Consider the following 23,935-nt stretch of genomic DNA (forward strand, 5'->3'; position numbering starts at 1 on the left):
CCACACCGGAACCGCCACACCTCTCTTGCCTCCTCCACTCCCAGTCCCAGCTTTCGAAGATAGCCTTCCTCGTAAACATGATGATGGTGTTTGAGTAAGAAATTACTTCCGATTGAAAATCGTTATTTTAATCTGAACTATAAATTACGCAAGAGTCTGGATTCACGATTTTAATAAACAGAGAAGGGAAAATAAGTTAATTTTGAAATTAATGTTGCCAATCTCGTTTGTACGGCGACAGATTTAATGAATATCTGGATATTTCACAAGTCTTTTGATTCTTTGATGGCAACATCCTTCCTGGATTCAGGCTCAAAACACAAACATCGAACTATAGACAACCTCAATCTCTCTCTTACCAGGTATTATAATTGCTTCAAATATGATAAAGTTCACGAAAAATCATTGTCCCTTTCATTCCAGAATTAACTAGCATTTGCATAAGATATATTGTTTAAATGTACATACGATTCTTTTCACATTTGAAACTTCTCTATATCTTATATATGTATATATATATATATATATATATATATATATATATATATATATATATACATATATATATATATGTATATATATATATATGTATATATATATATATATGTATATATATATATATATATATATATACATATATATATATATATATATATATATATATATATATATATATATATATATGTATATATATGTATAATATATATATATATATATATATATATATATATATATATATATATATATATATATATATATATACTAAAGGGTGATTAAATAGGTTGCAAAGCACAAAAAGACATAGGCCTACCCACTATTTTATTACCATCCATTTGCAGTTGATTGCCATAACTTCCATTTATTTAATTTATTTTTGCTCTTTGAAACACCTCCCAATAAATTGTTGATTAGTTATGGCTGGAAACGAACAACTGAAGGCGTACCCCTTCAGGAACTGATGAAAAATGGCGTAATCTTGGGTCAAGACGCTCGAACCGCCGCAAATTTTTAAAATATGAAACATAGTCTGGCGGCAACTGCAGCGGCTTGAGGCTTCCCGCGCCTCCTATCTGGCCACCTACATAAGATACCTAAGGTTTCAATTTGCCGCGGGAACATAACCCTTACATTAACAGGGAGTTGACTGTAGTTATGCCTGGGAAAAGATGGGAGTTAAGCCAAGCTACTTTGTATAGAATTCTTTCAATTTTAAGGCTATAGGCGTGTCTGCTCTCTTAGTGGGGTATGCATAATCCTAATTTAGAAGATAAGTGAGAATTTATGAATTCTTCCTAAACAGAACATGTTTTAAACCTGATTTTGCTCACTTTTGAAGGACCTACCCCATGGCTAGGTAAACCATGTAGTTATATGAGCGGTCTGAGGAGTGTCACCAGTGGTGCAGTGTTCTGTGCTAATAAAATGTGTTTTCATTTAAATCATTTCTACTAGTTATATGAAATGAAGCCTAACTGCATCTATGCAAGATGCTATACCCCGCCTAACACTAGATGGGGTTACGGGTGGTGTCGGGTACATAGTAAATGCTCTGCTGTTTGGGGCAAGGCTTGGGACCCTGAGAGATGTTCCATTTGTTTGGAGTGGGTCAGCACTACTCTGAATAAAGATCCTGAGGCCGAACTTCTTAGACCCAAGGACGTTTTCTTCATTTCTGGTTGAGAAAGGATTTTCTAAGATCATGGGTTTTGCCGGGTATTTACTTGGCAAGGTACCTTTGAGATCTAATTGATATCGATATCCCAAATTCAGCAGTTAGGGGTTTTGGAAATTGCGCCTTAGTGAACCAGGCCCCTTTCAAGGTTGTTGACTTTGGATCTGAGGATGACCTAAATCCAGCAGAAAAGGAAGCCTTATTTCTGGGTCCTTTACAGGAATCCAGGGCTTGTGCAGAGAAATATCCCTCCGGGGATAGCTTGAAGCCCATGCCTCTATCTAGGTTGGATTCAGGTCAGAGTTTCATTATGCAGGGTACTGGTCCTCCTGAACTGAGTATACCTACGCTCCTGGTAGATGCAACTCTGATAATTAAAATAATAGAGGCTTCTATCCGCTGTACCAGAAGTAGGCTAACAATATAGTCAGCCTACTTCTAGTGTAGTTCAGCCAGGTACAATGACCAGTCTTCTGACTTTTGCACACTCCAGCCTAGGGATACGGGTGTGGCTGGGCCTTTGGGTTTTCAGCTTTCAAAAAAGGCTCTTTCGGGAGTTCTTTCTTCCAGCCCTTTGGATTCGGTTGTTGCTGGTCCTTCGAATTACCAACTTCCAAGAGATTCTCCAGCAGGGTCGTTTTCTTCCATTCCTGTAGATTTAGCTGTAGCAGAGGTCCTTCTGGGGATTCAGCCTCCAAGAACAAAATTTAAGGAGATGTATTCTTTTCCGTTCTAAGGTGTCAGCTGTTGCTGGGCCTTAGGGTTCCTGGCTTCCTTGAAAGGGTCCTAGTAGGTAGTAGGTTGGCCAGGGCACCAGCCACCCACTGAGATACTACCGCTAGAGAGTTATTAGGTAATTTGACTGGCCAGACAGTACTAAATGGGATCCTTCTCTTTGGTTACGGCTCATTTTCCTTTTGCTTACACAAACACCGAATTGTCTGGCCTATTCTTAACATATTCTCCTCTGTCCTCATACACCTGACAAAACTGTGATTATTAAACAATTCTTCCTCACTTAAGGGGTTAACTACTGCACTGTAATTGCTCAGTGGCTACTTTCCTCTTGGTAAGGGTAGAAGAGACTCTTTAGCTATGGTAAGCAGCTCTTCTAGGGGGAGGACACTCCAAAATGAAACCATTGTTCTCTAGTTGTGGATAGTGCCATAGCCTCTGTACCATGTCTTTCTCTGTCTTGGAGTAAAGTTCTCCTGCTTGAGGGTACACTCAGGCATGCTATTCTATCTTATTTCTCTTCCTCTTGTCTTTTTTTTTTAAGTTTTTATAGTCTATATATGAAAGATTTTTTTGGTGTTGTTAGTGTTCTTGAAATATTTTAATTAAATATTTTAATTGTTGGTTACTTCTCTTGTAGCTTCCTTATTTCCTTTCCTTACTAGGTTGTTATCCCTGTTGGAGCCCCCGGGCTTGTAGCATTCAGCTTTTCCAACTGGGGTTGTGGCTTAGCAGCTGATGATGATGATGACGATTGAGAAGTTTTCCATTTTGTTCTCCGAGTTGAAGGCTCAGTAGTAGGGGGGTAGGCACACTAGATTCTTTAGCTATGGAAATAGAGGAAGAAGACCTAGAAGGTAACTCATGGCGGCCCTGTAATGGGTGTGCATTCTGACCAATCTAATGTGTTTCCACATAAATATATGGATTTGCTGTTGGAGACTCAAGGATCCATCTCCCAGAGCATGGCACCAGCTAAACCCAAAGGAAGTGGTTCTGATGTTGCGTATGGTGATTCTTAATAATTCAGAAAAAGCAGTATCAGATGGGGGGGGGGGTCTTCTCGACTGTAGTTTGCTGGGTACTTTGATGGTCTGAATGACAATGCCTGGCCAAAACTGATGAAATTAGCATGTGAGTCTATGATGGAGGTGTCTCGTAGGTTGACTTTACCTTGCCCAAAAAGTGTAACACCTTTCTAGGAGTAAATCCTAAGGAATTTGAAGGGTTCAAAGTACTAAAAGGGTCACATGAGATATTCTTAGCCAAGAAGTAGGATGTTCAAGTTGGAGCTCCTCAATTGGGGAATTTTTCCCTGCTAGTCCCAGACACCCTGTTCAACCTAATGTAGGTAATGGCATCTTTAGAAGTGGGTAGCTACAGGTTCTGAGATGGCCACAGCAGCCGTGGTCAAGTTTCTGTGCAAGCCTCTTTACAAAGCCCTCCAGAACTTTATTAAGACAAAGTATGAGGTGAGGCTCCATGTCCACTCTGCCATAGATTCAGATAAAATGAAAGTAGAAGAACTTCTGTTGAGTGATCAGCTGTACAAGTTGCTCTTTCCTCCAGCCCTTGTGTACTGAGTCAAGTCTAATGCATAGACTATAGTCACGTCATTTATGGAGATGTAGAAGTAAGAGTATCGGTCTTTTCTTAAAAAGAAGAAAACTCCATTTATTAAGGATGCTCCTCATAAATTCCCATAAGTTTCCAAAACCTTCCTTGTGATCATGATGACCAAGCTAAGTGTGCTAACTGTCTTATGACCACTTACAATAGAGTGAGTAAAAGTGAATATGATACCATGTGCCCACCGATGGAAAAGACTATAACCGTAAAAGACCAATCTCTTTGGTTTGATGGAGAGACTTTGGAAAAGAAAAAAAAAAGAGGGAAAAAAGACGTAAAAAAAATGGAATAGGTTAAAAACTGAAAGTACTTGGGTAGAATACAAAACTGCTGTGTGTCAATATAACTACCTATTAAGAAGAAAAAAGAGTGAATACTATAAGAGAAAGATCCTCGAAGCAGCAACAGACATAAATAAATTATATCGTTTCCTGAATGGTATACTGTAATGGGAAATGTAAAAGAAAAGAAGCTACCTGATGGATACAGTGACCAGGAACTATCAAATAATTTTCCAGTATTCTTCAGAAACAAAATTGAAAATATAACCAGGTCATTCGTAAATACTCAACATCAGATTAATGATACACCAAGCACTCAGACAAAATTAATACGATTTAACAACATAACACAAGATGACGTCACCAGAATAATCAAGAGAGCAAAGAAAACAAACTGCACGATCGATCTTATGCCGATATCTGAAGTAATTGGAGAGAGAGACTTTTCTAGTCTAGCCGAAATAATAATGAGAATAGCAAGTTTCCTAAATCTGAGAAAATGGCTATAATCACACCAGTTCTGAAAAATGCAATGGACTACCAGGAATTAAGCTCATATAGACCTATTTCAAATCTATCCTTTATCTCAAAAGTGCTTGAATATGTAATTCTTGAACAACTAGTCAGCCACTTAGAAGTAATAGAAGCTTTGCCTGACAACCAATCTGCTTACAGAAAACTATACTCTACGGAGACAGCCATCTGCTCTGTTGTAAATGATATGCTAGAAATGATGGATGGAAAAAAATGTGGTATCTTAATTCTGCTCGATCTCAGTGCTGCTTTTGATACAGTGGTACATGAACTGCTACTAAATGATCTACGGTCCATCGGTGTTGAAGATCAAGCCTTTGAATACACAAAAGACTACTTAGTTGGTAGAAATTACTGTGTACAAATTGGAAACTCTTATTCATCATATGAACCCTTAAACAGAGGGGTACCCCAGGGGAGTGTACTTGGCCCAATCTTATTCTGCATCTATACTATTGGTCTATCAAAAATACTACAAAGGCATGGCGTGAAGTTTAAACTATTTGCAGATGACACACAATTTTACTTCTCCATAAATGATATAGATGGCACTACTGAAACTCTAAACCGAATCCTTGATAGTGTTAGAGAATGGATGACATTTAAACTACTAAAATTAAATGATAACAAAACTGAATTCATGGTGGTGGGCAAGAAAAACAGCATAAGAAACTTAGGTGATATTCAAATGAACATAAATACTGTAATGACTCGGTGCCGTTATCTAGTAAAGTTCGAGATCTAAGTGTATTTCTTGACTGCAACCTATCTCTAAATGCCAAAATAAATAATGTAATAAAAACTGTTGGTTATCATCTAAGAAATATTGCATTTATAAAAAAGTACCTAGACGAAAATTCTGTAAAGAAATTTGTGATAAACTGTGTTATTACCAGGACTGACTATTGCAACTCTATCTATTACAATTTACCAAAAGTGCAACTTAAGAAATTACAAAACATAATAAACAGAGGAGCAAGACTGATAAAAGGCGTCCCACCTAGAGAAAGGATCACCCCTATACTAATTGATTCACACTGACTGCCGATTAAAGCGAGGATTGAATTTAAAATATGTACAATAACCCACCAAGTTATCAGAACCGGACGTCCAAAATACTTAAGAGAATTGTTACATATTGCGCAGCCAACAAATCGTGTCGACGCAAGAATAGTTACAGATGGCTTCAAACTGTTGGAACCTAGATATACAGGGAGTTCTTGGGTTACGACGGTCCCGACTTACACTGTTTCGAGGTTACGAATGCGCCCCATAAAAATATAAGAAATAATATTAAGCGTCGTTACGTCTTACATCGTTAGCGTCGTAAACGACGTAAACAATGGCGAACTAGTTTCTGGCGCGCAGCGGATGAATACGCTTTGTGGTGGTTGTGGGTGAGGAAGACGGCGTCTCTCAGTTCCAGTGATACGCCATTTTGGTTGTGTTTGCCTGTTCTCTCTCTCGATTTCTTTTAAATTTCTGCTATACGTTATGGCTCCAAATCGTAAAGCAGATTCTTCTGATAGTAGTGCATCAAAGAAAAGAAAGGACATCACCATGGAAGTGAAATTAGATATTATTAAGCGGGCTAAACATGGTGAAACGCCAATGAACATTGGCCAGTAGCTTGGCCTAAGTCATTCGACCGTGGCTACTATTCTTAAGGATAAAGTGCGTATCGTTGAACATATGTAAGGATCTGCTCCTATGAAATCAACAGTGATAACCAAGCAGCGTAGTGGTTTAATTATTGAAATTGAAATATTATTAGTGCTTTGGTTGGAAGGTCAAAATCAACGGCGTACTCCGGTGAGCCTAATGGTGATTCAGGAAAAGGCTAAAATGTTGTTCTCTTTTTTTATCAATATTTACTTCTAATTCATGTGGTAAGGAATTGTTTTCTCTTTTTATAGCACTGTTTTTATGTCCTTTGTTACATTTTATTATAGTACAATACTTTACAGTACAGTAGAGTACGTATAGAGTAATCTATTTATGGTGTTCCGACTTACACTGAAATTCGGGTCTTAAGAACGGATCAACGTCGTAAGTCGAGGACCCTCTGTATGTCTACTTTAGGCTCTAGAGCCTTTAAATATGGGGCTCCGAGACTATATGATAAGCTCCCACGAAACATTCAAATGATTGAAGACATTAAGGCTTACAAGAGGAAACTGAAGACTTTCTTATTTCAAGAGTCTTTTGACAGTGACGATTTAACATTAAATGAAGAATATGAGACATGAAATGTTAAATACTCTGAACGAATAAGGTTAAGTGGAGGTCCTGTAGAGAGTGGGGTTTCCCTGCTGTATGGGATCAGAAAAGGAGCCATCAAAGTAAGTAAGTAAGAGACCTGCTCCAGGGTCCCAGGCCAAGCAATGACCTACACAGAAGTCTCTTTGGGATGAGAGTGGTTACCAAAGTTCCACCTCCCAAGGTGAAACTACTTATCAATGTCAGTCCAACTTGTTTCAGATTAGAGGAGACCACTGGAGGTCATTCAAAGGAAACAGGGAAGCCAATAAATTTAGTAAAGGTTGGGGATATTACAAATGAAAATGAAGTGTATCAGGTTGGGCTTGTCTACACCACTTTTGGAAATGGTAGAATTTTTCTTGGTGGGCACAGAGTAAGACCCCTGGGTCATGGTTGTGGATAGAAAAAACCTATGACAATCCACAATTTACGTCAACTCAGGATTCCAGAACTGGACTCCTTAATGAGCAAGATATTGCAGAAAGGTGCAAGTTCCTAAAATTCCATGGCTGCTCTTTCAAGACACCTTTGAGGCTCTAAATTCCAAACTAACCTTTTTATCCATTTAAAACAAAGAAAATATGTAACACACTTAAGACAATATTTGATTAAAAAATATCAAACTTCAAACACATAATAGACAAAAATTTTACTGATTTTTTAAATTAACCACATGCAAATAGTTCCGTGCTTAAAATATCAAATAATTTAACATTTAAATCTTCTTAACCTTAAATTACAAGGAAAAGGACACTGATTTATGCCTTTTAGAAGAAGTGCTGTCATTTTAAAAAGAAAAGCTTATGTTTTTGTCAGAGATCTTGAAAAGATTTTGTTCACTTTCCATCACAGAAGAAATACAAAGAATTTGCAGATTGCGAGTTTGATATTGATGGCATAGAAAAAAAACATTTATCTTGAAAATGGAAATAGTATTAAAGGATGTTCCCAATAATTCATAAGGGAGAAAACAACATAGACTTTTTGAATCAAACCATTTGTGGCAGATATCTCTGTAATAAGGTTGGCAGGCAGAGTTGGAGTTTGAAATACCTGATTTGCAGGAATTAGTTGGGGGCATTAGAATTTTAAGTTTTAATCTCTGATCTTGAGTTCTTAGAAACACAAGAAGCCACATTAGCTAGTCAACACAAATGTGGAAAACTACTAAACCTGGAAAAACAAGATAAGATGGGTTTTAAGGTTTGGAGTGCATTACCAAACTACAAAAATACCAAAAAGGTTGCATTTGGAGTTTTCTCCCTTTTTGGATACACCTATCTGCGTGAGAAAGTATTTTCAAGCATGAATCTCGTAAGAAATATATCACGTAATGAGAGCTTGCGATCTTGCTTGAAGATGAAAACCACTTCTTACTCTACAAACACTGACCAAGTCTCCAAAGAATCACAGGAACAAATCTCTCATTCATTAACATTGAGTACATAATCCTTAGATGAAAATGTATATTAGTTTTCAATAATGAATTACGTAAGAAATTTTTTCAGGAGGTGATATCATTTCCAATAACGTAGTGTTGCTTGCCCTTTGTAATACTGTGATTGCCATAAATTACACTAATACCATTACTAATCTGCTATTTTTTTTTGCATTCTCATATCAATAAAAAAGTATACAAAAAAGAAAATAATTTTGCATTATGAATATAATTATATATATATATAAATAAATAAATAAATATATATATATATATATATATATATATATATATATATATTTTTTTTTTTTTATAAAATATAGTCCTCTTTCAATTATCAGGCATGATCTTATAACATCCAAGAATGCAATGTAGTAGTGTATCTTTTGTATTTTGTGATAACCACAATTATATTTTGTAATACAGGTACTAAGTGCAATAATGATTTGTTAGGTTTATTGAAAAACGCTGCCATTGAAATGAAAGAATAATGCCCAAAAGTATACTAAATGATATCACTATAATTATTTTATTAAATAGGCCTACTGGACTATATTCTGTTATTTTGAGGTACAGCATATTTTGATTTTAAATTCCAGAAAACCGTTTTTGTCATTGCATCTCTGACACTACTACTGTACATTTTTATGAATCTCTAAATAAATGGCTCTTCTAGCATCAAAGGTTTGTGACCCCTGGACTATACTGTCATATAAATCTGTTCTAACAAACCTATCAAGCATTCCTTCGGCATGGACCATCACTATCCACTACCATGGTCTCTTAGTCTTGGGATGGGGTCCTGAACTATTTAGCTAGGTTAAAAAAGTTTGTTCCTCTTAAGGAATTGTTACAAAAAAGTTATTTTTTTAGTAGCATTAGCTTCTTGAGCTAGTTAGCAATCTGGCAGCCTTTCACAGAGATCAAGAGATTATTACTATAATTCTAGGTCGTCTTTGTGGCTAAAAAATGAGAAGCCTCTTCAGAGATGAGACCCACTCTATACCTCGACTATAGTCAACACAAGATGTGTTGATCTTGTGCTGACTTTAAAAGTATATTTACAGAGATCCACGTCTTTAAAAGGCAGTTTGTTTCAAAATACCAGACTAACAAACCTCTCTCTACTGGGGCCATCCATATTTTAATGACATTCTTAATTAAAAGGGCTGATTCTGTAGCTATCCCTAAAGCACATGATGTGAGGAAAATCGCTTCTCCACTAGAAATTTTTGGTATCATGCAATTTCAGGGCATCCAGAGTTTTACGGAATGGTATGGGCATATAGTATTTATTAAATATAACCTAAAACAAATACGAGCAATAAAAAATTCATGCAATCGTAACCCATTCAGGGGAAGCCTGTGAGGGAGGGCCTAATCAGCTGTGTCCTTCAGAAGAAGCATACTAATGGGAGGTTGTGCAGCCACCAGACTTCAATCATCTTTTTGAGGTAAGAGTCAGGGTGGTTAGTTTTTCTTTGTACCCTGGCATGGCGGGGATGGGCTGCAGGTACTTAGTCCTTGGATACCCCCACAGAACTTTAACGCCCAAAAATGAGTTTTGATGAAAGAAAAACTTATGGGGAGGTGCTGTGTGGTCTTCAAAAATCGTCCCACCTTCCCAGCCTCATGCAGCCTGGTGGATTACATTCAGTTCAGCTCAATCGAGAATGAAGGATGAGGCCTGTTGATGATGTAGATGCAAGGCCAAGAGCTGGAACAATAATTCTTTTCTAACATGCCATGCATAATGTCACAGTTGGCAGGCGACATGCAAATTTGGAGGGGCTGTGGCAAATTCTAATGTGCCTGAACTTGTAGGTTTCACTGCTCTGCACGTTGATATGCTGGCCCTAGAGAAGAGGAACAATATTCCTTTGGTTTCAGGTCTTATGGGATTCCCGGTTCTAGCCTTAAACAGGAAAGTCCTTGGAGACCACATAGCACCTACCAAAAATAAGTTTTTCCTTCATCAAAACTTCTTTTTTCCACCTCTTCCTTGACAGGCTCTTAAATCATCTATAACAATAATTTCATTATTTTCTCTTATGAGTTCAAATCCTTACAATTCAACTAAAGTAATCCCTTGGCTATCATGGGTGTTCCATTCCAGGACACCCTGAGATAGCTAAAATATACAGTATATTTTTCTATTATCCTTAAAATTTTTCAAATTTTTTAACTTTCTTTATAAAAATGACCTTTTATAAATCTGTTACACATACAGTCTTATAAGACTTTTAAAGCTAAAATTTACTTTTACTGTAGACGCACCCATACATATAAGTGAACAAAAAATTCAAATTAGTCGAACATTTATTAACGTATATACTGCTTAGCTAGGCTATGTCATTGACCAAACTATATGTCAATTTACTGTGACAAAAAGTAAAACTGTAATTAAAATAAACAGGATTTTGATGACACTGTTGTTTCACTTCACTGTATCCAATAATATGACCTGTAATATTCACATATTACTATTGAATTAGGAAATAAAAAAAAGTGAATACATGTCTTTTCCATTGTTTACGTTTGCAAGATCAAGACTACAGCTACATGTGTCTGGTCTTCAGCTGCTGACTTTCATCTTAATTTGTTGGGCAAAAACCTTCGGTCAATCAAATTTCTTATTCTTGATCGGGATACCGATCTTACGTTCAGTAAGTTCTTTGTGCACGTTGCATAAGATTTTTCATAATTTCTGACAATCCTTTGAAATCGCATCGTCCCAGACTGTATCATCCTATACATAGTACCAGATATGCTGTTATTCTAACAGTCTAGCCCTCTGCATCATAAGGCTCAATAGTACACAGTATTCTAGAAGTTTCATCCCAGCTCTGACCAGATTGTGGAATGCTCTTCCTAATCAGGCAATTGAGTTGATGGAACTTAAGAAGTTCAAACTTGCATCAAATATTTCTTAATGTTGATCAGGCTGACATGAGTCTTTACAGTTTTATACAGATATATATGACATATCTATTTTCATGTTTAAACTGATCTAAAATATTTTATACTTTTTATTCATTACTTTACATATAGTTTATTTACTTCATTTCATGTATTTAGGAAGAAGACCCTCTTTCAGGCAAGTTATTATGGTATACCCAGTAGCATTTATTTTATAATTGAGCCTTTCAATGGGTCTAATTTTCTTTTCAGCAATACTGCGTTCTGACAGTAGCTGTGCTATGCTGGACATTGGGAGAGAGCAAATTTCAGTTGTAATCAAGAGTTTCTGTATAAGCCTCTTCTACCATGTAGCAGATTTCTATGTAATGGCGGTGTTGAGTGGCAAAGGTGATTTGACTTGTCAAGAAACTTCAGTTTGTAATCTCCCCTTCAATGTCTTCACAACCAACAGTTCTACATCTATTTCTTGAAATAACTTTCCAAATTTTTAGAGACAAGCAATCACTAAAGATAGATCTAAATCAAGGTAGCAGATTGTCTTGATTGCAAAACTGAGGTTAAGCAAGCAACTTATAAGGGAACCTTCCCCTTCTTTCTACTTTACAAGGCAACCAATTTACTCTATCCAAAGGTCCCCTGTAGGATAGTGCCATTAGTGTACCTCATGGGGTGCACTGTAAGAATAACTCAAGGGCCAAAGCTGTGTCCCTTGGCTCCTAGATATATCCACAAATTAGCCTTCTACTTTATCTCCATTTTAAATTCCTCTCTTCCATCTTGCTGTCAAGATATGAATCCTCCAAGTCCTGGGAATAATCCAGAGATAACACAAAATAAAATATTCTAGGAAATTAACATTAAATGCATCCAAGCCCTGGGAAAATAGTGTTAAACCTATGGCCATAGGATGAACTATATAGGCGAATTAAAGGGTGAATGATATTAGAGTTAAGGAGAAAAATAAGTAAGCAGATACAGAAGAGGAGATTCCTGAGCTTTAATTCATAGCACAACTGTACCTCAGTGTTGAATTACCCGCTGAGCCCAAATGCAGGGCCTTAAGGTCCAAATTCAATATATTTCAATCTAAATAATGCAAGGCCTTAAGGTCCAACTTCAAAACAATTCAAATCTATCAGAGGGTCTAGAAGGTTTGAAGTATGATGGACAACTGACAGGTATCCTACACACTCGGGGCTCTTCATGGGATAATACATAAGAGATTCTCTTTGTTGGCAATGTGAAGAAGTAGAATTATTAACTCAACTCTTAGCAGTTTGTATAATGAAAGAACCCCACATTCTAGAGAAATCTTCAACAAGGTTGGTTGGAAGGCTATATAAATCCATGAAATCTACTGATTGCGACTTATGCATGTCTGCTGATGAGAGGAAGTTAGAAAGCCCTTAGCCAACAAAAATTAGGTACAGAAATTCTTCCTAAGGAGACAAGGAAGTAGTGACCTTTGCTATAAAACTCAGGAACCACTAATATTGAGGTCCCTGGAAGCTTCAAACATCTATTCATGTAGTTGCTTATAATCACTAATTTACAAAGGAATCTTCCTATTTGACTTCCTATGATTTGGCAGCAGCAGATGTCAAAGACAAAGTGGCGATATCCTTGGGAAGAGCTTCCATGCTGGGCAGTGAGCCTGTATTCAGCAAGAAACAGGTCATCCTATAAAAGCATTATAGCACGTAAATGGGAAGAGTGAAAAATTAGAGTATCCATGGATCTGAAATACCATTTGCAAAATCTACACTAAACAATTGTCCAACAAATCTTGAATACCAGTAATCCCCAAGGTGATGTAGAAAATTGTGGTGAAATTCTAGAGGATTATCCTCTTACATTAAGTCTTCATAAGATTCAGCCACTGAAACAATCTGCAGTGACTTCTCCTCCTCTAAAGTGAAAATGTTAAGAATTCATTTCAAGGTTCCATCATAAAGTTGAGTTCAATTCCCCTGAGCAGTCTTTCACTAATCCCTTCGATACAATTTACATTTTCAAGTTATCCCTCAAGTCAGTGTGTTTGGTTGGTGGAATGGATACTTTCCTAGACTTCTTAGCCATATAAACTAGTAGTTTCGGATGAGAGGCGGAAGGCTTTACTGCTGGATTTGGTTAAGGTGAATGGTGCCATTTGTTTTTTGAAGAACCCAAAGATTAAGTGAAAACATAATGAGGAGAAATTATTGGAAGTTAGCAAAGAAGATAGCTCATGGATCCATCATTTTATAGCAAGAACCTGTGCCAACAGCTGACTGTAGATGCATTGCTGATGATCTGCAGAGAGAAAGGTTTTGGCTGAAAGAAGATGCAATGAATAACCCACTGAAGGAAAACAAAGGGTAGCTTGTTGTAGCGATGCTTGTGACCCTTTGGCAGTCGCCGAAGCAAGTTATCAGCTCAACCAGGAGAAAGAGAAAACCACTACAGAAAAGAAAAAGTTGTTGAGAAGCAGCAAAAGCAGTTCAGCGAGGAATAGGAGATGAAAGGGGTGGAAATATCATGCATCACAGACCATTGTGAAGACCCATGGCAAAAAGAGCAGTACCACAGACAAATGAGAAAATCAATGAAGCAAAAGAGATATAAGTGGTTGGTAAAGAGACATGCCTGGAAGCGTAATAACCTTGAGTATGGCTAATAACAAGAAAGCGGAACACACCTAAAGAAGAAGAATAGTTTTGGGCTAGGGTGGCTGAAGCAGAGAACCTAGGAAGAAGAATGATGACCACATCAGCAACATAGGCGCCAAAGACAGGTGATAAACTCATCAGCAAGATATGATTGAGGGGAAAGAAGGTAAACTGATGGAGTTGGGAGGTAAGTAGAGGCAGCCAGAAAGTTTAACAGGAAAGAAAGGCCATCCATTTTAGTAACAGTAGAGGCCATCAGACAAAGGAAAGTAAGGGGAACATGAAGAATGAGGAGCACAGTCTCACTGACTCGAAGAAGAAAACTTTGCAGATGAACAATCTGGTGATGAGCTGAGAAGAGAGTTCTTAAGCAAGTTTTCTGACACTCCCATATAATAAAGAACAAAGGAAAACTATCATAGTTAGAGGCACCAACAAAAGTATCAGAAGGTTACTTTTCAACATAGCCCAAACCAACATTTAAAAAAAAAAAGACGATCTAAGAACAAAAGCGGAGACAACTAGTACTTCAGAAACATGTTATTTTGATTATAAAATAAATTTTTGAATATACTTACCCGGTGATTATATAGCTGCAACTCTGTTGCTCGACAGACAACTCTACGGAAAAACTCGCCAGCGATCGCTACACAGGTTGCGGGTGTGCCCAACAGCGCCATCTGTCGACCAGATACCCAGCTCTCAATGTAAACAAAGACTCAATTTTCTCCTCGTCCCACTGCGTCTCTATTGGGGAGGAAGGGAGGGTCATTTAATTTATAATCACCGGGTAAGTATATTCAAAAATTTATTTTATAATCAAAATAACATTTTTCAATATTTAACTTAGCCGGTGATTATATAGCTGATTCACACCCAGGATGGTGGGTAGAGACCATTAATATATGTTTACACTTTTATGAGCTAAGAGTTTTTTATTTCATTTTAGAAGTTATCCAAATAACAAAAACAAAATAAATAGGTACCTGGTAAGGAAGTCGACTTGAACAATTACTCTGCCTTTTAAGTACGTCTTCCTTACGGAGCCTCGCGATCCTCTTAGGATGCTGATCGACCCCTAGGATCTGAAGTATCAAGGGTTGCAACCCATACAACAGGACCTCATCAAACCCCTAATCTAGGCGCTCTCAAGAAATGACTTTGACCACCCGCCAAATCAACCAGGATGCGAAAGGCTTCTTAGCCTTCCGGACAACCCATAAAAAAACAACATTTCAAGAGACAGATTAAAAGGATAAGGAATTAGGGAATTGTAGTGGTTGAGCCCTCACCCACTACTGCACTCGCTGCTACGAATGGTCCCAGTGTGTAGCAGTTCTTGTAAAGAGACTGGACATCTTTCAAGTAAAATGACGCGAACACTGACTTGCTTCTCCAATAGGTTGCGTCCATTATACTTTGCAGAGATATATTTTGCTTAAAGGCCACGGAAGTTGTTACAGCTCTAACTTCGTGCGTCTTCACCTTAAGCAAAGTTCGGTCTTCCTCACTCAGATGTGAATGAGCTTCTCGTATTAACAATCTGATAAAGTCTGACCAAGCATTCTTTGACATAGGCAAGGATGGTTTCTTAACTGAACACCATAAAGCTTCAGATTGGCCTTGTAAAGGTTTAGTACGCTTTAAATAGAACTTAAGAGCTCTAACAGGGCATAAGACTCTTTCTAGTTCATTGCCTACGATCTCCGATAAGCTGGGGATATCGAAAGATTTAGGCCAAGGCCGAGAAGGCAGCTCATTTTTGGCTAGAAAACCAAGTTGTAGCGAACAAGTGGCTTTTTCTGACGAAAATCCGATGTTCTTGCTGAAGGCATGAATCTCACTGACTCTTTTAGCCGAGGCTAAGCATACCAGGAAAAGAGTCTTAAGAGTGAGATCTTCCAGGGAGGCTGATTGTAACGGCTCCAACCTGTCTGACATGAAGAATCTTAGTACCACGTCTAAATTCCATCCAGGGGTAGCCAAACGACGCTCCTTGGTGGTCTCAAAAGACTTAAGGAGGTCTTGCAGATCTTTATGTTTGGAAAGATCTAAGCCTCTATGCCGGAAGACCGATGCCAACATGCTTCTGTAGCCCTTGATAGTGGGAGCTGAAAGGGATCGTCCTTTTCTCAGGTATAAGAGAAAAACAGCTATTTGAGCTACAGAGGTACTGGTCGAGGATACAGAAACTGACTTGCACCAGTCTCGGAAGACTTCCCACTTCGATTGGTAGACTCTAATGGAAGACGCTCTCCTTGCTCTAGCAATCGCACTGGCTGCTTCCTTCGAAAAGCCTCTAGCTCTCGAGAGTCTTTCGATAGTCTGAAGGCAGTCAGACGAAGAGCGTGGAGGCTTTGGAGTACCTTCTTTACGTGTGTCTGACGTAGAAGGTCTACCCTTAGAGGAAGACTACTGGGAACGTCTACTAACCATCGAAGTATCTCGGTGAACCATTCTCTCGCGGGCCAGAGGGAAGCAACTAACGTCAACCTTGTCCCTTCGTGAGAGGCGAACTTCTGCAGTACCTTGTTGACAATCTTGAATGGTGGGAATGCGTAGAGATCCAGATGTGACCAATCTAGGAGGAAAGCATCTATATGTATTGCTGCTGGGTCCGGGACTGGAGCAATAGATTGGAAGCCTCTTGGTCAGCGAGGTTGCAAAGAGATCTATGGATGGTTTTACCCCAAATGGCCCAAAGTCTCTTGCACACATCCTTATGGAGGGTCCATTCGGTTGGAATTACTTGCCCTTTCCGACTGAGACAATCTGCTATGACGTTCAAGTCGCCTTGGATGAACCTCGTTACTAGGGAGATGTCTTGACCTTTTGACCAGATGAGCAGGTCCCTGCGATCTCGTACAACGTCAGTGAGTGGGTACCTCCTTGTTTGGAGATGTACGCCAAGGCCGTGGTGATGTCCGAGTTAACTTCCACCACTTTGCCTCGAAGGAGAGACTTGAAGCTTTTCAAAGCCAGATGTACTGCCAACAGCTCCTTGCAGTTGATATGCATGCTCCTCTGACTCGAGTTCCACAGTCCTGAGCATTCCCGACCGTCTAGTGTCGCGCCCCAGCCCACGTCCGATGCGTCCGAGAAGAGAACGTGGTTGGGAGTCTGAACAGCCAGGGGAAGACCCTCTCTTAGGTTGATATTGTCCTTCCACCAAGTCAGACAAGACTTTATCTTTTCGGAAACCGGGATCGAGACCGCTTCTAGCGTCTTGTCCTTTTTCCAGTGAAAAGCTAGATGGTATTGAAGAGGACGGAGGTGTAGTCTTCCTAGTGACACAAAATGTTCCACGGATGACAGCGTCCCTACCAGACTCATCCACAGCCTGACTGAGCAGCGTTCCTTCTTCAGCATCTTCTGGATGGATAGCAGGGCTTGATCTATTCTGGGGGCTGATCGTCTTGTTGTTCAGCAACGTCCTCATCAGAGGGTTCCTCATCCGAAAACTGATGAGGAAACGGCAACGGAGTGGGCAACGTCTGGCTCGCTGAGTCCGGTCGCACTGGTGCATGCGTGACGGAGCCGGACACAACATCATGGAACTGCTGCACAGTCTGTGAACTGTCAACAACCATGGGTGCGCGAGGAAGCACAGCGTCAACCCGAGACTGTCTAGACCGTCTGGGTTGTGCAGTCAACACCCTACCGGGTTGCTGAGGTTGACGCACTGCGTTAAAACAAGTCACCTCTGCTGGTTGTTGAACGTCCTGAACGTCAACAACCACCTCCGAGCGTCGCTTAACGTCAACGTGCGGCTGGCAACCCACACTGGGTCGCATCGGTGGAGGAACCACCTCAACTGGCAGACGCGAGTAGGTTACCTCAGCGTCAACAGGGCGCACAACCGACCGGTTGGAAGGTTGTTGGCCAGAAGGTTCGGTAGCAACCTTCTCCGCATTAAAGTCCTCTATCAAGGACGCAAGCTTGGACTGCATGTCTTGCAGCAAAGCCCATTTAGGGTCTACGGGAGCAGGTGCGGCAACAGACGGGGTTAGCGACTGAGGAGGTACCGCTTACCATCCCTGAAAGCCTTGTTATGCATGACATAATTGTACAGCAAAACTTCAAAGGCTCGAAAACAGCTGTGAGGTTGACCTGTAAAAAACTTGGAGCGTCTCCTGGCCAGGCGCCAGGGAGAGTCTACAAGAATTGAGAAGTCTATCTGGGCAGAGGCATGAACTCCCTAGCCGAGAACTTCTCTCGTGTCATATCAGACTCTCGCTCTATAAACCAGTTTAAAAGAAGGGAAAGCAAAGGCTGTATCCCCCAAACTCCTCCTGGTGAAAAACCAGTCGCCTAGCCAACGTAAAGCTCTCTAGGAGAGCGAGAGAGCACTAGCTTAAAAACAACGGCTTCGAAGTAGCTAGGCCTAGTGTAAGCTCTGACGTTTAGGCGAACGAGGAGCAGCAGTTACAAAAAGATCCGGACAAAGATCCTTAAAAAATCATCATGATTTAATTAAAGTCCATAGGGGGCTAAGCAGCTTTAGGCTCCTCTCCATCTGACAGAGTCCTCAAGGGAATATCAGTAGGAGGGGGAACAGCAACTTCCTCATCTACAAGAACCTTGTCCGATAAAAGCTGAGTCTCAAGCAAGGGAGAGACCTACCGTGGTGGCAATGCTTTACAAGCAGAGTCCACACTCACTGGTGCATTAGTAGCGGACCAGAACGCAACGTCATGTAACTGCTTGACAGTCTGAGAACTGTCAACAACTGAACTGTCAACCACAACAGGTGCGTGAAGACGCACAGCGTCCACTCGAGACTGCTTTGACTGCCTAGACTGAGCAGTCAAAAGAACTCTAGAATGCGGAGGCCGACGCACAACGTCAAAACAAGTCAACTCCGATTGTTAGTGAACGTCTTGAACGTCAACAGGAGCATCAGCAAGTGGCCCAACGTCCAAATGCTGCTGAAAAACCACACGAGACCGCATCGAGTGTGGTTCTCAACAACCTGACTGACGTGACTAAGCTACGCCAACGTCAACAGTAAGCACAAAGGAACGTTAGGTTGGCTGAAAGCCAGGATATCGATGAGATAAACGGCTAGACTCAACGGACTAATCGGCAGAATAGTCTTCCATAAGGGAGGCAAGCATATACTGCATGTCTTGCCATACAACCCATTAAGGATCAACGGAAATGGTTGTGGTAAGAGACGAGGGTAACGTCTGTGACCGCAACACTTTGCCAACAAAAAAAGACTCTCGGAGTATGTGTTACGCTTTTGTTAGGCGGCGAGCAGTTATCCGATGACTGCATAGGGTCAGAGCTGTCCTAATGGTTGTAATCAGGATGCTGGACCTGTCCTGAAAGGACTGACTTTCGCTTAAGGGCTTCGAAACCTTGTGACAGGTTTCTTATGCGAAAAGCCTTCGGATGACGAGGAGAAACAACGTCTCTCTCGTCTTATGGTAGGGGAGATCTTGGTAAGATACACCCGATACCATAGAGGGAAAACGTCTGTTCGTTGATCAAGGCCTCTCGAACCCATAAGTCGTTTGACATTACTTCTCCCCTGGGCTTGGGAGCATGCAAGAGGTCCCGGACTAGGTGAACGACAGGCACGAACAGACGAACCCTCGGACGCAACACTGTAACACTTTGCGCATATCACTTTATCACTTCGATTTTCTGTTTTGCACTTATTTCACTGAAATCGAAACTTTTACTGATTTCTACCTGAAACACGCAATTCTACCCTTCATTAAACGGTAGTAATTGCGAAATAAGTCGTATAATGCAAGCTCATTAATACCAGCAAAAAACAGAAAACATATTTTAAGATAAAAAAATCAGTGGCTGGGAAAGAGACTAAACACTAGTTCATATAACTACGTTTTCAATCTCTCACCGCACATAGCCTGGGGACGAGAATAAAAAACTAAAAACGTTTTATCCTTCCTCCCCGTACAGCGACTAGGGACGAGAGTAACTCGAGAACAACGTTACCCGCTTGAACGGAACGTTTTCTCTCCTCTCTCTCCCTCCGTCTCTATCTCTCTCTCTCTTTCTCTCTTGATTTCGCACCTAAGAGAAGAGCCCAATTATATTTCGTCAAAAAAAAATGTTATTTGACTAAAGGAAAAAACTGAAAGGTTTTTCAAATAAAAAGTTCCTTTAAAATAGAATTTAAAACATTTAAGCTAAGAAAGAATGAACAAAACGTCAGAATCGATTTACTCTTACTGCAAAGTGAAACCGTGATACACTCTCTCTCTATCGTAACGATAGAGCGCATGTTGAACGTCCTGAACGTCAACAACTGCGTAGCATAAATAAACTAAACGTTAGTTCATCTTTGAAAACAGTACGAAGACTATCAAAGAAATTCTTTCATAAAATATTACATTTAAAAAGTTTTAAATCCTTAGCTCTTTAAAAGCTAATTACGATATAAAGGGCTCAACGTTGATTAACTTCGGTTTCCAAGTTAGGACCGCCTACTCTCAGGAAAGGTCGCATATAAACAAAACATTAAAATTTATTTTTATATGTTTATAATAAATGGAAAGTTAATCGAAGAGGCCTAATAAAGGCGGAGAGATATAAAATATATAGAGGAAAATCTATAACGTGATAAGATAATTACTAAAAGCCTAAACACACTTCCGTCTAAGGGAAGGGTCGGCCATTTAAAAGTGAAAGAAAGTCCATACTCTCTTTGTCACCATAATTAAATCTATCCAAAACGAGTTCAAGATTTATGATGAAGATAAAACACCTGCATAGCGAAAGCTCAAAACTAGAATATAGTACTTCACCAAATAGATGTGAAAAACTCCAGTTTAGCAACAGCGAGTAAAGTATGTCTTGTCGACACCTCGACAGAGAGAAAATTGAGTCTTTGTTTACATTGAGAGCTGGGTATCTGGTCGACAGATGGCGCTGTTGGGCACACCCGCAACCTGTGTAGCGATCGCTGGCGAGTTTTTCCGTAGAGTTGTCTGTCGAGCAACAGAGTTGCAGCTATATAATCACCGGCTAAGTTAAATATTGAAAAAGAGGAAGCTTAAACATAATCTAACAAACGCTCTCAAACCCAAAGAACATTAAATTCAATTGGCAACTGGAATATAAGTCAGCAGTTGAGATATAACGACTAAAGTTAAAGGATTCTTCAAGGACTGGCCAGACAGTTGACATCAGATTCTACTTTATGACTTTTCTTTCTCTATACATACACGGAATAGTCTTACATACTCCTTACTCAAACTCCTTTCCTCAAACATCTAACAGGTATAAGCACAATAAACCTTACACTCTCAATTAGATGAATTGCTACAGTAACTTGTCTGAGGCTATATGTCCTTATGGCTAGCTTTGATTCTTTAGCTATGAAAAGCAGCTTTAGAATTCTGATCTTGGATAGAGACAACCTCTGTACCATGGCTTTTCACTGTCTTGGGTTACAGTTCTCTTACAAGCACATTTGACTGTCAATTTGCTCCACCACTTGTTTCATTTTCAAACAATGTACTGGCTAGTCTTAATGGATGGGCCAAGGATGCTTGGTATAGTAGTTTATAAAGAGGTTGCCATTCCTTTATCTTCTTCTATCGTCATTTCTGTACTTTAATGTTGGTTAATCATAACCAATAAAATAAAAAGCTATGAAGTAAATCGCTTGTTAATTACCAAGATTTAATGTATTCTAGACAACTGTAAAAATGTGACAATTTTTTCAAATATATCTGAGAAAATGCCTCTAAAAAGAGTTTCTATGAAGTTAAAAGTATTTGGGTCTTATTAAATATTACATAGGTATATGTTAATTAAAAAAATGTTATCTTTCAACCTTTTACATTTGTCAAACTTGTAAGAATTTACTTCACAAATTTTAAATTCTGTAGTCAATAAACTTAGTGATGCATAAACAAACAGACCATACCTTGCACAATCTCATGATGGCAGATGTTATCCAAACTTTGCAGTAAGTATTCAACTGGAATTGCAGCTTTACGCACTGGTACATCCTCAGCAGTGATAAGTACGTTTTTATTGTCCACCCTCAAATTTTCCTGTGCTGCATTCAAAGATCTCTTTATGCTGAAAATATGGAGAGTTGGTTATAAAATAAATGAAATGATAAATATAGAGCTGGTCCTTCTTATCTATTAGTATTATGTTCCAAGGCCCTCCAGTGGATAAGAAATTTTGCTTCTGTGGACAAAGAATCCTGCAGATAATAAAGGACCCAAGAACTAGGAATGATATATAAGAAAAAAATTTATGATTTCCTACACTGTATATTTTACAAGCACAGCTTGGTTGATAAACTAAAAAATTAGAGGATTAGTAATGGGTTTGTATGACTAGCTCATCTATACCTTGAGAACTACTACTGTACTATACTTTATGGCTGCTAGATGTCATCTTCTTCCATCATTCATTTTTTTGTCCCCATTAGATGTGGGGAGGGAGGTGGCAACCCATAAATGTTGTGTGAGTATTGAAATAAATTCAACTTCAAGAAGTTTATTTATTTCAATGTCTTATCCAATATTTATTGTGTTGATGTTTGGAAGGTGGGTAGTGGTAAACAATAGGGCAGTCATAGAAATTTACTCTAAAATCCACAACATGGGGAAAAAGTACTCCATAAGGCTTACTCTGCATTCAACTCCCAAAGAAGTAGCCCAAAGGCAATCTGAGTTTGATAGAGGTGTCATAACTTATCATTCAGTTTTAATTGCCTTTGCCAAAATTGAAGATTTTCCGAAGGGTATGTATTCACTCTATATGTTTCTTAGTTTATCTATTTGTTTGTGAGCAACTTTACACAAAAACTACTGTACTGATTTTGACTAAACTTGGTAATCATGTTGGGTATGAGTTATGATCCAGGGACGAGTCTTCTAACATTTTGAATAAAGTACATCAAAGTACAGTACAAGTATGCAGCAATACTTTGAAAATAATTGAAATGTCAAGTAAATGGCAAATTTATAACACTTATGGATTAACCGACTATAAAATAACGTGGTTTATCTTAACCAATGAACATAATTTCAAGCTTCAGCAGGATTGATTTAAGGGATAAATATATAAATTAATAAAGAATGAATTTCATCACAAGTATATTTTGGCATACCAAAGTAGGACAATAGCTAAAAAAATAGGATGCTGAAAAAATTTCAGTAGGAGTTGCCTAGGACTTTTCAATCACAATTCATTGAATTTAGACACAGAAGATGTTCTCCCATTTATGTTATACTGCATTCTTAACATAAAAAAGGGTCATTGAAGGTTGGCCATCAAATTATTTCATAGTAGCTGCTTTTGCTTTAAAGTAACTGACCAGCAATGGCATAAATTTACCTGGGTAATGATGCATTGTCTGAAATGCTACTAGAGGTGGAATCACAGAGAATAAAATGCCAAATCCTGGCCTAATCTACTTTATGGAAAGAAGGGCTATATAGGGAGAAATAAATGGTAGTCAAATCAGGAGGAACAGAAACAGAGCTTACAAGTTACATCAGATGACATCCATGGAAGAGGATATTCCTTGATTATAAGAAATTTGATACTGTGTAAAACAATTTTGAGCAACAATCAATAAAAGGAATATTCTTGATGGAGTGACTATAGATATTTGGAATTTGTTAGCTGTTACAGGAGGTAAAGTTGATGATAACCATAAATTTATTATGATATACTACAAAACTTTCCAAGCAATATTGTTCTAGCAGTGATACGCCTTGTTCCTAATCTTGTAGTTAAATGACTGGTATCTATGGGAAGACCAAGGGAAAGGCCCATGCCAACAAAAAGCGTTGGTTTTAATACACTA

The 23,935-nt window shown here is 38.9% G+C and overlaps 1 protein-coding gene across 1 annotated transcript in view; it reads right to left on the bottom strand.

The window, feature by feature from the left end:
* The window catches only part of LOC137653989 (BRCA1-associated ATM activator 1), a 379,147-nt gene that overhangs the window by 21,510 nt on the left and 333,702 nt on the right, over window positions 1-23,935 (bottom strand). The window contains exon 21 of the mRNA XM_068387628.1: window positions 22,031-22,188. Coding sequence (XP_068243729.1) covers window positions 22,031-22,188 — 158 coding nt within the window. The remainder of the gene's footprint in view (window positions 1-22,030; window positions 22,189-23,935) is intronic.

Source organism: Palaemon carinicauda, chromosome 1 (genome assembly GCF_036898095.1).
Source record: "Palaemon carinicauda isolate YSFRI2023 chromosome 1, ASM3689809v2, whole genome shotgun sequence".
Classification (NCBI taxonomy): domain Eukaryota; kingdom Metazoa; phylum Arthropoda; class Malacostraca; order Decapoda; family Palaemonidae; genus Palaemon; species Palaemon carinicauda.